This window comes from Halichoerus grypus, chromosome 5 (genome assembly GCF_964656455.1).
Source record: "Halichoerus grypus chromosome 5, mHalGry1.hap1.1, whole genome shotgun sequence".
Taxonomy (NCBI): domain Eukaryota; kingdom Metazoa; phylum Chordata; class Mammalia; order Carnivora; family Phocidae; genus Halichoerus; species Halichoerus grypus.
The window spans coordinates 1,268,227-1,280,423 of record NC_135716.1 but is presented as its reverse complement, the minus strand read 5'-3'; the positions used below and the strand labels follow the sequence as shown (position 1 = coordinate 1,280,423).

Sequence of the window (12,197 nt, the reverse complement as noted above, 5' to 3'; positions counted from 1 at the left end):
TGTTTAGCAAAGCAGCAACCTCCCCCAGCCCGGCTGCCCCTCCCCAGGGGCAACCCCCTGTGACTCCTGGAGTTGGTGGGTTGTGGTATTGAATCCCACAGTTCTGAACAACATGCTTCTGCTTGTGGAGTGCTGTTTCCTAATTTCGGGGTCACTCATTGACAGCCTCAGGAGGATGACGTGTCAGCATCTCTCCATCTCTCCCCTCCACTTGCCCTGTCTCCCTCCACCTTCACCTCTCCCCTCCTCCTAATAGAATCAAGTGATAATTGCCCTGAGGTCAAGATGCCAGGAGGACATCTGATTACATTATTACGGCTATGAAAAGGAATGCACAGCTGAGTCAGGTACTATTCTGTGATTACTTTTTATTTTCCCTGTCTTGTTTTGTTACTACTGTTGGGTCAGATGTTGTGTCCAGGGCAGGCCAGGAAGCTTAGCTTACAGGGTTTAGCTCCGCGGGCTGCAGGCCTCCGCGTGCATGTGGCAGGCGAGCGAGCCCGTGGCTCAGCACCGTGACACCGCAGGGACCCAGGCCGGTGGTTAGGATGGGAAGGCTGGAACTTCGGACGAACCTGATGAACATTGGCGTGGTTACTGCTTATGCACTGCTGTTTCTGCCCCTACAAAAGGTGTGTCGTTGGGTGAGGCGAGCCCCGCAGGAAATCTGAGTGTGTTCCGGAGCCACCCGGGACCCAGGGAAGTTATGGAGGGACCCGCGTGGAGGTCCATTGCTGGGACAGCCCTGCAGGGAGCGCAGGCTCTGGACAGAGTCTGATTCTGGAAGCAGGCCAGTTCTGCTGGCCAGGCTGGTCCTGGAGGCCAGGTTGGTTCTACAAGTTGTTTGTGGAAGACGATTCTGCAAGCAGATTGCCGGGTCGGAAGCAAGGTTCTGGAAGCGAGTTCTGCCGGCGTGACAGTGGACCGCGCAGACGACACCCGGCCTGGGTCAGGGCCGAGCCTGCGTCTGCGAGCGAAGAGAGCGGGCACTGACGAAGGACTCGCACCAGCGCTCGCTCTAACACACCCGTTAAAAACCCCATTGCGAACATTGGACGAGCTCCTGGGAGGGCCCTGTTGCCTGGGGTGGGGGGGGACCCAACGGCGCGGTGCCAGCTCGTGGAGTCGGCTCACGGAGCCGAGCACGCAAGCGCCGGGAAGGTCGGGCTGGCTGCGTTTGGGAGTTGCTTTTTTCCTTTTTCTCTAACTTTCTTTTTTCTGTAACTTTTCCGCACGCTGAGCGGACGCCGCGGCGCATGCGCAGTCTGCGCCCCGCCCGGCCGCGCGGCGTCGGGCCGGGCGGTTGCCAGGGACGACCGCATTCCCTTGGGACTCCTCGGTCGCGTGGGCGGGGCCTGGCCGACCCAAGCCCGCCTTCCTCGCGCTCTGGTTGGCTGTGGCTGCTGTTCGTTGGAGCCGTCGCGGCCGCCGATTGGGCAAAGACAAGTTTCGCACGCTCGGCTCGGCGCCACGCCCCTTCAGCCGGCCCGCGGCCGCCACCCGGGAGAGAACAGCGGGGGACCCGGCGCGGCGCCCGGGAGGGACCTGCGTCGGCCTCGGCTTCCAGGCGGGCACGGCCCGAGCGGCGGGCGGCGATGATCCCCGAGGAGAGGCCGGACGGCCCGGGAGCCGGCGAGGAGAGCGCGAGCCTGCAGGAGGCAGGCAGCGTTCGCCAGGTGGGCGCGTCCGCGGGGCGGGGGTCTCCGGGAGGAGGGGTCCGGGACCCCCAGCCAGCTTTTGCCCGCCACCTGCCGCTGGCGGGCGCGGGGCTGCGGAGTCGGCGCTGGCTTCTCAGGTCTAAGCGCGCGGCAAGACTTCTGGCAGCCCCCCGCTTCACTCGCCCCTACAGGCAAGCCGGGCTTACCTCTGGGGAAACTGAGGCTCGGTGCAGAGCCGACCCCGCGTCGCGTGCCTGTGCTGGGCTTCTCTCTTGCGGGTTTGGGGCTCATCCTGTGCCGCCCAGGAATGGGTGGGAGCGCAAGTATAGCTCCGTTTTCTCCGCCGCTCCGGGGGGCGCTCCGGGGCCCCGTTCTAGGGCAGGTGTTGGCCTCTGGTGTGTGACAGCCCGTGGCCCTCGTGCTGGTTCCCGGAGCCCGTCATTCCTCTTTTCCCAGCTTTTCCCTCCCTGTCTCCAGAGCTGCTCAGTTTTGCCCTGGGCACCTGGCTCTGTATTTGATGAAACTTTCCGCCGCAGGCAGGCAGCTGGAGCCTCCCGGGAACAGGAAATGGCTGCAGGACTTCACAGCTGGGCAGTTTGTCCTTTTTTCACTCCCCACGCACCTCCTCCCCCTCTGAGGTCCCTAACCCTGGGGCGCCGACTAGGACTGTGGACCATTTCCAGGAGTACTGGGGAGGCTCTGCATAGGGCGGGTGGAGGTGGAGACCTGGGGAGTCTGTGCTGGGAAGGAGGGGGCTGCCCCTCTCTGCAGCCTGGAGCTTAGGTGTTCCCTGGGGGTCACCAAGAGGCCAACCCCGTGTTCATACCAGGCCCACGAGGGGTGCTACAGGGTTCAGAGTAGCTTCTGGCTCGGAGACTGCAGGTCTCCCCCTTCCAGCACATCTCTCCAGGAGCACTGGACATCGGAGACCAGATGAACGGTGTTGATGAAGACAGCCCTGCTTAGCTGATGTTCTCTGCCCAGCACATGGACCACCCCCCTCCCCGGGCAGATGGACATGGCTGCTGGCCCAGAGCCTGCTGGAGCTTTGCAGTTGGACCTCCGGAAGGGAGAGACGTAGCTTCGGCTGCGGCCTGCTCCTCCCTCCCCAGGTTTTCAGGCCTCCTGGAGGGGACGCTGCCCAGGGAGGTCTTCCCTGATTGATCTCTCTTGAGAACGCTGGAGTTTGGGGGAGATGTTGAGTCATAATCGAAGGTGGCCATGCGCCAGGAGCCTTCAGTGTGGGAGGGTGTGAGGCCTTCTTTAAGGTGCCCTCTTCGAGGGACTGGGACAAGATCTAGCCCCCAAAGGGTCTGAAACTTCCCTGTGCCTGAGAGTGGTGGGGGGGCTCGCCAAGGAAAATAGGCCACATTTCCTCCAATATGTGGAAGATGGTGGACCCTGCAGGAGGCTGGCCTCAGCACTGTGTGAGGACGACTTCCTGTCCCTGCATCAGGACAGGGACGCACTGGCCTCATCCCCACTGTGCTCAGGGGCCGTGTGACCATCTTTGGGGATGTTGCCCAGGGAAGGTGCATTCTGAGAAGTTCTTCCTGGCTCCAGGGCTGGTGCCTGTCCCGAACAGAAGGTCCCTAAATGGCCAGGAGGAGGCGTGGGGGCCTGGGGCCTGAGAGCTGCTGCAGCTCCCGGGCCTTGTTCCTACCGAAGCCCCTCACCTCCCCTGGCTGGAGCCTCCAGTCACCCGTCTGCAGCCTCGCTGTGGCCAGGGGCCCTCCCATCTCTGCTTTCACTGCCACATGGCTCTCCTACCCCGGGGCCCCGAGATGTGGGCAGCTAGCAGGATTGCCCCATATAATGAGGAACCATGGCTGAGGTGGGCAGTGGGCAGTCAGAGGGCCTGACCTGCTGCCTATGAGCTGAGCGGCCCTGGGCCTATGGTTTGAGCATTTGCCCAAAGGGACCCCACAAGTAAATAGCTAGCTGGGATGGAGACCATCCCAGGGTCAACGTGGGCCGAGCACCCCAGAACCTCCAGCACCCTGTAGGCAGGCCCCTTTCCGTTAGCACCTTGGCAAAAGCTGGGCTAGGTCATCCCCGCATGGCCATGCCTAAGCTCATGCTAGAATTGTGTGGGTTGAGTGGATTATGGGGGTTATGGAATGAAATTCAAAAGTGCAGAAGGGGGGCGTCTGGGTGACTCAGTTGCTTAAGCGCCCAACTCTTGATTTCAGCTCAGGTCATGATCTCAGGGTCGTGAGATCAAGTCCTGCTTCAGGCTCTGCACTCAGCAGGGAGTCTGCTTGAGAGTCTCTCTCCCTTCCTCTGCCCCTTCCCCCCCACCATGCGTGCATCCAAGCACTCTCTTTCTCTCTCTCTCAAATAAATATTTTTAAAAAAGATTTTACTTGAGAGGGAGAGCATGTGCACAAGCCGGGGGAGCAGCAGAGGGAGAGGGAGAAGCAGGTTCTCCACTGAGCAGGGAGCCTGACGTGGGGCTCGATCCCAGGACCCTGGGATCGTGACCTGAGCCAAAGGCAGACACTTCACCAACTGAGCCACCCAGGTGTCCCAATAAATAAATCTTTTAAAAAAAAGTGCAGAAGGTTGTGTGGTGAGCAGTTGGCCACCTCCTGCCTGGGCTCCCAGAGCCCCACAGAATGGGGGCCACAGTCCCAGCCATGGCCCCACCTGCTATGCTCTTCCTGGCCGTACTCCCCTCCTGTGCTCGCGCACCCAGCCAGGCCTGAGCCGCCCCGCTGCTCTCTGTGGAGCTGGCTCAGGTTCCACTGTGGGGACCGCGCCTTCCCCACCCGCGAGAGTCTCCTGGCACTTGGGAGCTGTTGGCAGAGGCCTGGCCTGGGCCCTGTGACCTGCAGCCTCTCCACAGGGCTCTGACCCCCTGGCCCAGACACCACGTGGCCGCCCGCAGAGCCGCAGGGCCCGGGTCCACCAGCAGATCACCAAGGAGCTGCGGATGCGAACGGGTGCCGAGAACCTCTATAGGTGAGTGCCGGTGGCCACCCCCACCCCTCAGGAGAGTGGTGCCACTGTCTCCTGAGGCCCTCTGCAAGCCCGGCCCATGCTGTGACCCAGGTCGGTGCCTGTTCTTGTGGTCTGGTTTGGGAGAGGGACACGTGAGCGGGTGACAGTGGCCATTGCAGGCTCCCAGGAGGAGGGGCTGGGCCTCTCACCGGGCTCTGGGGCAGCATTCAACTGAAACCCTCACAGACCACCCGGGCTCCTGCCTTGGTGGACCTCACTGGTAGGGGCAGCTCAGGGTCAGCCAAGGGCCATGTGGGGCTGGAGGGGGCTGGTGTGCGGTGTGGGAGCCTCTGATTTCTTTGTGGTGACCTGCAGGCACCGTTTAGGCTGAGCTGTGACAGGTGTCTCAAGATTGGGGACCCGGGAATGTGTCCTCCGGGCTGAAGGGATGCCTCTGCGTTAGAACAGTGAGCTGCATATCTGCTCAGACCTTCACCCATGTCTCCATGAGCCCACTCTGTGGGTGAGGCCCAGGAAGATGGTCCGACCTGTCAGAGCCCCAGCCACTGTGTGCAGAGCCAGCCGACGGGTTCTGGGATGGGGGTCTGCTGGGCCCAAGGGGCTCCTCCGTTTCCTTAGCCATCCTGCATCCCTGTCCAGCCCATCACTGCTCTCAGCCTGGCCTTCCTGGGGACCCATCGCCCCTTCTGTCAGGTGCCCAGATGTAGGCACAGAGAGGGTCTGACCCCCACCTTTCCAGGAAAGCTGGTTTTGTGTTGCTCTGGAGGCCTGCGTCCAGGGAGAGCGGTGGTGGGAGGCGGGCGACTGTGGCCTGGAAGGTCCGGGTCTGGGTGGATGTGCCCGGAGCCAGAGGCACCGTCGGTATGCGTGCACGGGAATCGACACCGACTGTCGGGGACTCAGGGGAGAAGAGGGACGTCATAGGGTGGGCCCTGGACCCCAGTGCTGCCCCCCACGGGGGCTGGGCCTGTGAGCACAGCATGCTGGGAGGGGCCTCTGGAGCCCAGGCCAGGCCAAGGGCTGTGGCGAGGCCCAGGTGCGTGCAGTCTGCCTGCAGAGCTGGCCTTCAGCTCATCTCGGCCTCCCCCAGAGCCACGAGCAACGCCTGGGTCAGGGCGACAGTGGCCCTGGAGCTGAGCTACGTCAACTCCAGCCTGCAGTTGCTGAAGGAGGAGCTGGAGGAGCTCAACGGCAGCAGCGTGGAGGCTGACCGGCCCGAGGGGTGCGTGTGCGCGTGCACGTGTGTGCGCGTGGGACCGTGGAAGCCGGGTCAGAGGCTGAGTGGGTGCACGCGTGTGAGGACACCATCCAGAGCAGCGTCTGTGTGCTGTGGGCTGTGTGTGCAAGACGCGTATCCGAGTCGGAGGAAAGGGGTTACGTGTAGGTGGGGAAGTAGGGAGTGGCCCTGGGGACAGCAGGGTCCAACCTCAGAGTCTGGGCTCCGTGGCTCTGGTTCCAGCGAAGGTATCACTGTCCCTATGATCCCCCTGGGGCTGAAGGAGACCAAGGAGCTGGACTGGTCCACACCGCTGAAGGTAAGTGCTGACCTATGACCCTGGGGTCACACCCTGCCCTGGGGTCTGCAGGGATCTTGGAGGCTTCCCGGTCCAGCCATTTCATTGAACAGATGAGGAAAGGGGCCCAGAGGGAGGAAGAGCCTGCCCGGCTGTAGGAGCTTCTGGTTGGGTGGACTTTGGAGAAGAGCCCCCACCGTGGGGTAGGCTGGCAGAGCTGGTCATCCTGCTGGAAGCCTGAGGTGGCGAGAGGGTTCCCAGTGTTCCCTGACCCTCGCTCTGAGAATCCCACCGGCTGGGGGCCCCTGCAGTGCTGCGGACATCTCCGTGGGGTTCGTGCGCTAGGCTGCCTGGGGACGGCTGCCCGGCAGGCACCTCGCCTGTCAGGTGGCAGAGAGCACCTGCTTTACAGGGGTTAGGGGGGCTTCTGCACCCCTGAACCCCACGTCTGCGGGGCAGGGACCCCCCAACCCCACCCCACACCAGTCCTTAGCCCTTCTCCAGGGGCCCGGGGCTTCCCTTCCGGTACCCGTCTTTGCCCGCGTGGGGCTGGGTGACCAGAGCAGGCCGGCGCCTGCCCCTCCCCCAACCAGGAGCTGATCTCTGGGCACTTTGGAGAGGACAGTGCCTCCTACGAGGCCGAAATCAAGGAGCTGGGAGACCTGCGGCAGGTGGGTGGACTCCCCTCCCCTCCCCTCCCCTTCCCTCCCTGCCCTGCCGCACCTGGGAGACCAGCCACTCCCAGTTCACAAATAAGGGCAACCGAGGCTCAGTCAGGAGCCGAGCATAGGCCTTCAGAGGGCGGGAGGCCCCACCTGGGGCAGCTCTGGGGACAGCGGAGAGACGGGCACACACGCGGGGCACGCGACGGCTCTGTGCACGCTAGGGAAGCTCCGTCCTCACCACCTTCTGCGGGCCCTTTGGGAACGGCTGCTATGGGCCGATCCCCTCCCAGGGGCCCTGCCTGGGCCTCTCCCTGTGCTCTTCACAGGCTCCGTGCCCAGGCTGGGGCCCACGACAGCCCCAGAGACGGCCGATGTGCGTCAGCGTGACCTTGTCCCCCCCAGACCCTGGAGCGCTCCCGTGGGGCTCTGACGTCCGAGGGGGTTCCCTGAGGGGGGTGTGTGCGTGCCATGGGCTGGGCCTGGGGTGCTGGGGCCCAGCTGGTGCCTACCCTGCAGGCCATTCGGACCCCCAGCCGGAGTGAGGCGGGCCTGGAGCTGCTCATGGCCTACTACACCCAGCTCTGCTTCCTGGACGCGCGCTTCGTCGCCCCTCCCGGGAACCTCGGGCTACTCTTCCACTGGTAGGGGGGTCCGTGGTTCCACCCACAGCTCCCCAGAGCCCTTTCTGAGACTCCCGGCTGCTTGCTATGGGAGCGCCACCCAGCCTAACCCAACCCACAGGTACGACTCGCTCACGGGCGTCCCGGCCCAGCAGCAGGCCCTGGCCTTCGAGAAGGGCAGTGTGCTTTTCAACATCGGGGCCCTCCACACCCAGATTGGGGCTCGCCAGGACCGCTCCTGCCCCGAGGGCACCAGGCGCGCCGTCGAGGCCTTTCAGAAGGCTGCTGGTGAGGGCCGCCCAGACCCCACAGCCGTAGTTAGGGTGCATGCATCTGCATGTCTGGGGCCAGAGCTGGAGCGGGGCCGGTGGGATGGCTCCCAGTGTGAGGGGATCCCCCTTCCTGGGGAATGCGGGACTGTGGGGGTGCGGCCGGGCCGCCCTGCCCACCTGCTGTGAGCGCCCCTCCGCAGGGGCCTTCAGCCTCCTGAGGGAGAACTTTTCCCGAGCACCCAGCCCTGACATGAGCCCGGCCTCGCTCTCCATGCTGGAGGGACTCATGACTGCCCAGGCCCAAGAGTGCATCTTTGAGGGTCTCTTGCTGCCGTCTCCTGAAGCCCCCCAGGACTGCCTGGCCCAGCTACGCCTGGCTCAGGAGGCAGCCCAGGTGAGGACAGGGAGCGCTTGTCCCACGGGAGACCTGGCCAAGCCGTGGTGGCTGGGTGAGCAGGAGGGCCTGGATCGGAGGTCCACGCAGGGAGGGGTGGGGTGCAGTGGCTGGGTCTCCTGGTAGTTCTCAAAGCCAGCTGTTGTCCTGGTCTCTGGGGCTGGTCCTGAGCCCTTGCCACTGGGGCAGCACCAATCAGAGCAGAAACTGGGGCCCAGAGCCCTGAGCTTGGCTCAGCGCAGGGTGTGGGGCGGGGCCCCTGGGCCTTGGGTCGGGGCAGGTAGAGGCCAGGCCCCAGGGTGGGGAAGGGCAGGGGCTGAGGCTGCTGGGCTCCTCCTGGAGACCTCAGTGTCCCACCACGTGCGCTGGCAGGTGGCAGCTGAGTACAAGCAGGTGCACCGGACCATGACCCAGCCACCTGTCCGAGACTACGTGCCCTTCCCCTGGACCACCCTGGTGCACGTCAAGGCGGAGTACTTCTGCGCCCTGGCCCACTACCACGCGGCCGTGGCCCTCTGCGACAGCCCCCGTGAGTGCCCTGGCCCGCCCGTCTGCGTGCTGGCACAGGCCCTGGCGTGGAGGGGCTCACGGCCCTCTCTGACCCCAGCAGCAGCCGAGGAGGACTTCCCAGTGCTGCCGCAGGCCTTCCTTGGGCCCCCGGCCACGTCGGAGCCGTGGGGCGCGGTGCTGCCTCAGGGGCAGGAGGAGCGCAGGAATCTGGGTGAGGCGGCCTCGTGGGGAGGGTGCCTGCTGAGGGGGACGGAGCGCGCCATCCTTCGCAGGGCGGTGGCCTGGGCGTGTGCGGGCGCTCACGGGATGCAGCCCTTCCCTGGCCCAGCCTTCCACACGTGGCTGCTCCTCGTAGCGCGGCCAGCAGGCCCTCAGGGTGGCCCCAGAAGCCCTCACCTGTGCAGGGGTGGGGGAAGCTGGGGTTTGGCCCGGGCCAGGTGGGCTGAGGGCCGTGCGCCCCACGAAGCCCAGGCCGCCGTGTCCCCGCTCCGTCCCGCGCAGGCAAGGCCCACCTGAAGCGCAGCATCCTGGGCCAGGAGGAGGCGCTGCGGCTGCACGCCGTGTGCCGGGCCCTGCGCAGCGTGGACCTGCTGCAAGCCGTGCTGGCCCAGGCGCTGCGGCGATCGCTCGCCAAGTACTCGGAGCTCGACCGCGAGGACGACTTCCTGGAGACCGCCGAGGCTCCCGACATCCGGCGTGAGCTGCCCGGCCCCTCGGGACGTGTGTGTCCAGCCCGCGGGCGTCCGTGGGCTGAGGCCCTGTCGCTGCCCTTAAAGCCCGTGGAGCCGTGGGCCTTGAAGGAGCCGAGCCCCGGGGAGGAGCCCAGAGGGCCTGCTCCCTTGCTGTTCCCTGTCTCGCCATCCCTGAGGCCGGTTCCCGCCCCGGGAGGCTGCCAGCCGTGGCCTGGGAGGCAGATTTCCACAGGCCAGCCACCCGGCATCCCCTGCTTTGCAGGAGCTGGCAGGCGCGGCTGGAGAGGGGGCCCCCCCGGGGTGGGGGGCGCACCCAGGCCCCAGAGGGCTGCAGGGGGGCCGGTGTGCATCGAGCAGGCTGTTCCTTGGGCCACACACTCTGCTCTGGCTGACCCAGGTCCTGGCTGCATCTGGGGGCCTGAGCATCCGTGAGCCTCAGGCTTAGCTCTGTCCTCCCTTTACCTTTGTCCTTTCAGCTAAAACACAGCAGAAGCCCCAGATCAGGGCGCCCAGCTTCTCCAGGGTGAAGGTGACCGATATCTTCCAGCGGCTGGTGAGCAGCCCCTGCCCAGGTCACCCTCCCCACCTCAGCACAGGCGGGCTGAGGCAGGTGGCCCAGCCCTGCCCAGTCCCTTTGCGGCACCTGGTTTCTGACCCCGGGGGGAGGTGCTGTGGCCGCCCGGCGGCAGCTGACCCCCCTTCGTCCCCCCCCCCCAGGGGCCCCTGTCAGTGTTTTCGGCCAAGAACCACTGGCGGCTGGCCGGGCCTGTGCGCGTGACCCGCGGAGAGGCCGGCTTTGGGCTCACGCTGCGCGGAGACGCGCCTGTCCTCGTTGCTGCTGTCATCCCCGGGGGCCCGGCCGCGGTAAGGCCCCTGCCCCACCCCGGGCAGCTTTCATGAAGGGGGCAGCGGGGCCCCTGGGCAGAGGTGGCGGGTGCCCGCACGGGACTCCCAGACCTCCCCTGTCTCCCTGCAGGCAGCCGGCCTGCAGGAGGGCGACTACATCGTGTCCCTGAACGGGCAGCCCTGCAAGTGGTGGAGGCACGCCGAGGTGGTGGCGCAGCTGAAGGGCGTGGGCACCGAGGGTGTGAGCCTGCAGGTGGTCACGCTGCTGCCCAGGCCGGAGCCCCCTGGCACGGTGAGCCTGCGGGGCCCCAACATCCCCAGATGCCCAGAGGGCGTGGGGAAGAGGAGGCTGCATGCACCTGGGCGACCCCGCAGGGGTGGCTTCCCGGGCGGCAGCCGCCTGCCCCGTGGCCCCCCCGCCCTGGCAGCGGCCCCTGCCCTCCGCGGGCCTCTGTGTGCCCACGCCCCTGGGCGCTTGGGGTCGAGGAGCTGCTGCAAGAGCTGTTTCGTGGCCGTCACCCACCCCGACGTGGCACCCAGTCCTCACGGGACCCCCGGCTCGCCCCTGACGGGCCAGCCACCACCTCCCTGCTCACTCCCCGGCTGGCCACGGGCGGGCCGGGCCAGGGGTGCTGACTGACTCCTTTCTGTCCCGGCTGCAGGGGCACCACCGGCCGGCCCTGGGAGGGCTTCTGAGGATCCAGAAGGAGTGGGGGTGGGGGCCCCCAGCTCCTGCACGAGCCAGCCCCAGGCGCTTCCTTGGCTGGAGCCGCAAGGCCAAGAGGGGCAAGACCACAGGGAGGCTGTCCCCTCAGCCCTGAGCTGCGTGCCACCCTCCCCCTCTGGGAGCCCAGCGCCCCCACACCCCCAGGACGTCCTCCTCCGTCCTGAGGCACTCTCAGGCCAGTTGGCTGCCCCCCCCAGTGCCCAGAGCTGCCCATTAAAGACCACGTCACATGAGGTGTGTGTGAGCCCAGTGCTGCGGCCGGGCGCTGTAGCCACACACGGGAAGTGGCACAGGTGCTCTGGGCACCGAGTCCCAGCTGCCGGAATGCTGCCTCGGGGCTGCCCGGGCCTCACACACGCCCCAAGTGCCCACCTGGGGAGGGCAGCCCCCCAGCTGAAGGGGCAGGGCCGGGTAGTATGTGGGCAGTGGGCCCCTGCCGCCCACACCCCCCTCACCCCGTCCCCCTGCCCCTGAACAGACCACACCCTGGCCACACCCCTCCTCAGGGCCTGCCCGCCCCAAGCCACGCTGGGCCCTCCACTGGCCCTCCACTGGCCCAGCCCTCCCGGCACCCCAGGGGCCAGACGGGGCTCTGGGGTGCCTACCACACCCGCCCCGCCTGCCCTCTGGGCAGTGTCCCAGCCAGGCCCAGCCCCGCCACGCCTTTTGCTGTCACCTCTGCTTCGGTTCTTGCGGTCCCCCCATCCCGCCTGACTCCCAGTCCGCGGCTGCTGTCCAGGCCTCCTCCGTGCTGCCCGCCAGGCCTGGCCCCCCGCACCCCCCTCGGTTCGCCCGGGCGGGGCCCTGGGTCTGCAGAGGGCTGGGGGCGCGGGGGTGGGCAGGGGAGAAGCCCCGGGGAGCGGCGGGCGGGGCTGGGGGCCGGGCGTGCCGGGAGTCCGCGTGGCCACCAGGGGGCGGTGCTGCCCGCGCCAGCGGCGGCTGGAGGCAGCATTTGGGGGCGGGGGGACGGTCGGCCGCAGGCGAGGGAGAGCGCGGAAGCCCACCTGCGAGCCGGGGCCCCACCTCTCCTTGCACACTCGCCCCGTCCCCTGTGCGGGAGCAGTGCTGGGCTGGTCCCCGCCGTCCGGCCGCGCTGTTCACCGCAGGGTGGGCTGAGTAGGGGTGGCGCGGACCCCGGGCGCCGGGGAGGGCAGCCTTCCGGAGGAGGGCAGGGCTCCCCGCCTGCCCGAGCCGGGGCCGAGGGCGGCCAGGTGCGTCCCTTCCGACCCGCCTGCCCCTCCTGGGAGAACGCCCCTCTCAGCAGAACCAGCCAAGGTCACCTCAGCACTTACTAACTCGATTAATAAAACTGTGCGTCACGGAGGCCATTAGCTG

At 66.7% G+C, this 12,197-nt stretch overlaps 1 protein-coding gene across 5 annotated transcripts; it reads left to right on the top strand.

Moving 5' to 3' along the window:
- Positions 1–1,084: 1,084 nt before the first annotated feature.
- Positions 1,085–11,095, top strand: RHPN1 (rhophilin Rho GTPase binding protein 1). 5 transcript variants are annotated; one of them, XM_036105699.2, is made up of 15 exons: positions 1,090–1,676; positions 4,507–4,622; positions 5,713–5,844; positions 6,082–6,157; positions 6,730–6,807; positions 7,318–7,442; positions 7,543–7,709; positions 7,894–8,087; positions 8,460–8,616; positions 8,695–8,808; positions 9,099–9,293; positions 9,766–9,842; positions 10,007–10,153; positions 10,266–10,427; positions 10,798–11,095. In XM_036105699.2, exons 1-15 carry the CDS (start codon positions 1,257–1,259, stop codon positions 10,954–10,956), a joined length of 2,319 nt encoding a protein of 772 aa, XP_035961592.2. In that variant the 5' UTR covers positions 1,090–1,256; the 3' UTR covers positions 10,957–11,095. The 5 variants fall into 5 exon arrangements, with proteins under 5 accessions (XP_035961591.2, XP_035961595.2, XP_035961590.2 ...); XM_036105701.2 differs by having other exon boundaries at positions 1,092–1,676; positions 8,698–8,808; XM_036105698.2 differs by having other exon boundaries at positions 1,085–1,676; positions 5,776–5,844; positions 8,460–8,808.
- The last annotated feature ends 1,102 nt before the right edge of the window (positions 11,096–12,197 follow it).

Bases quoted from the DNA above. Each gene is read 5' to 3' on its own strand.
- RHPN1 (XM_036105697.2), top strand. From the start codon at position 1,257: ATGCGCAGTCTGCGCCCCGCCCGGCCGCGCGGCGTCGGGCCGGGCGGT. The intron at 1,677-4,506 runs GTGGGCGCGTCC...GCCTCTCCACAG, and splicing joins AGGCAGGCAGCGTTCGCCAG to GGCTCTGACCCCCTGGCCCA. The intron at 5,845-6,081 runs GTGCGTGTGCGC...CTCTGGTTCCAG, and splicing joins GAGGCTGACCGGCCCGAGGG to CGAAGGTATCACTGTCCCTA.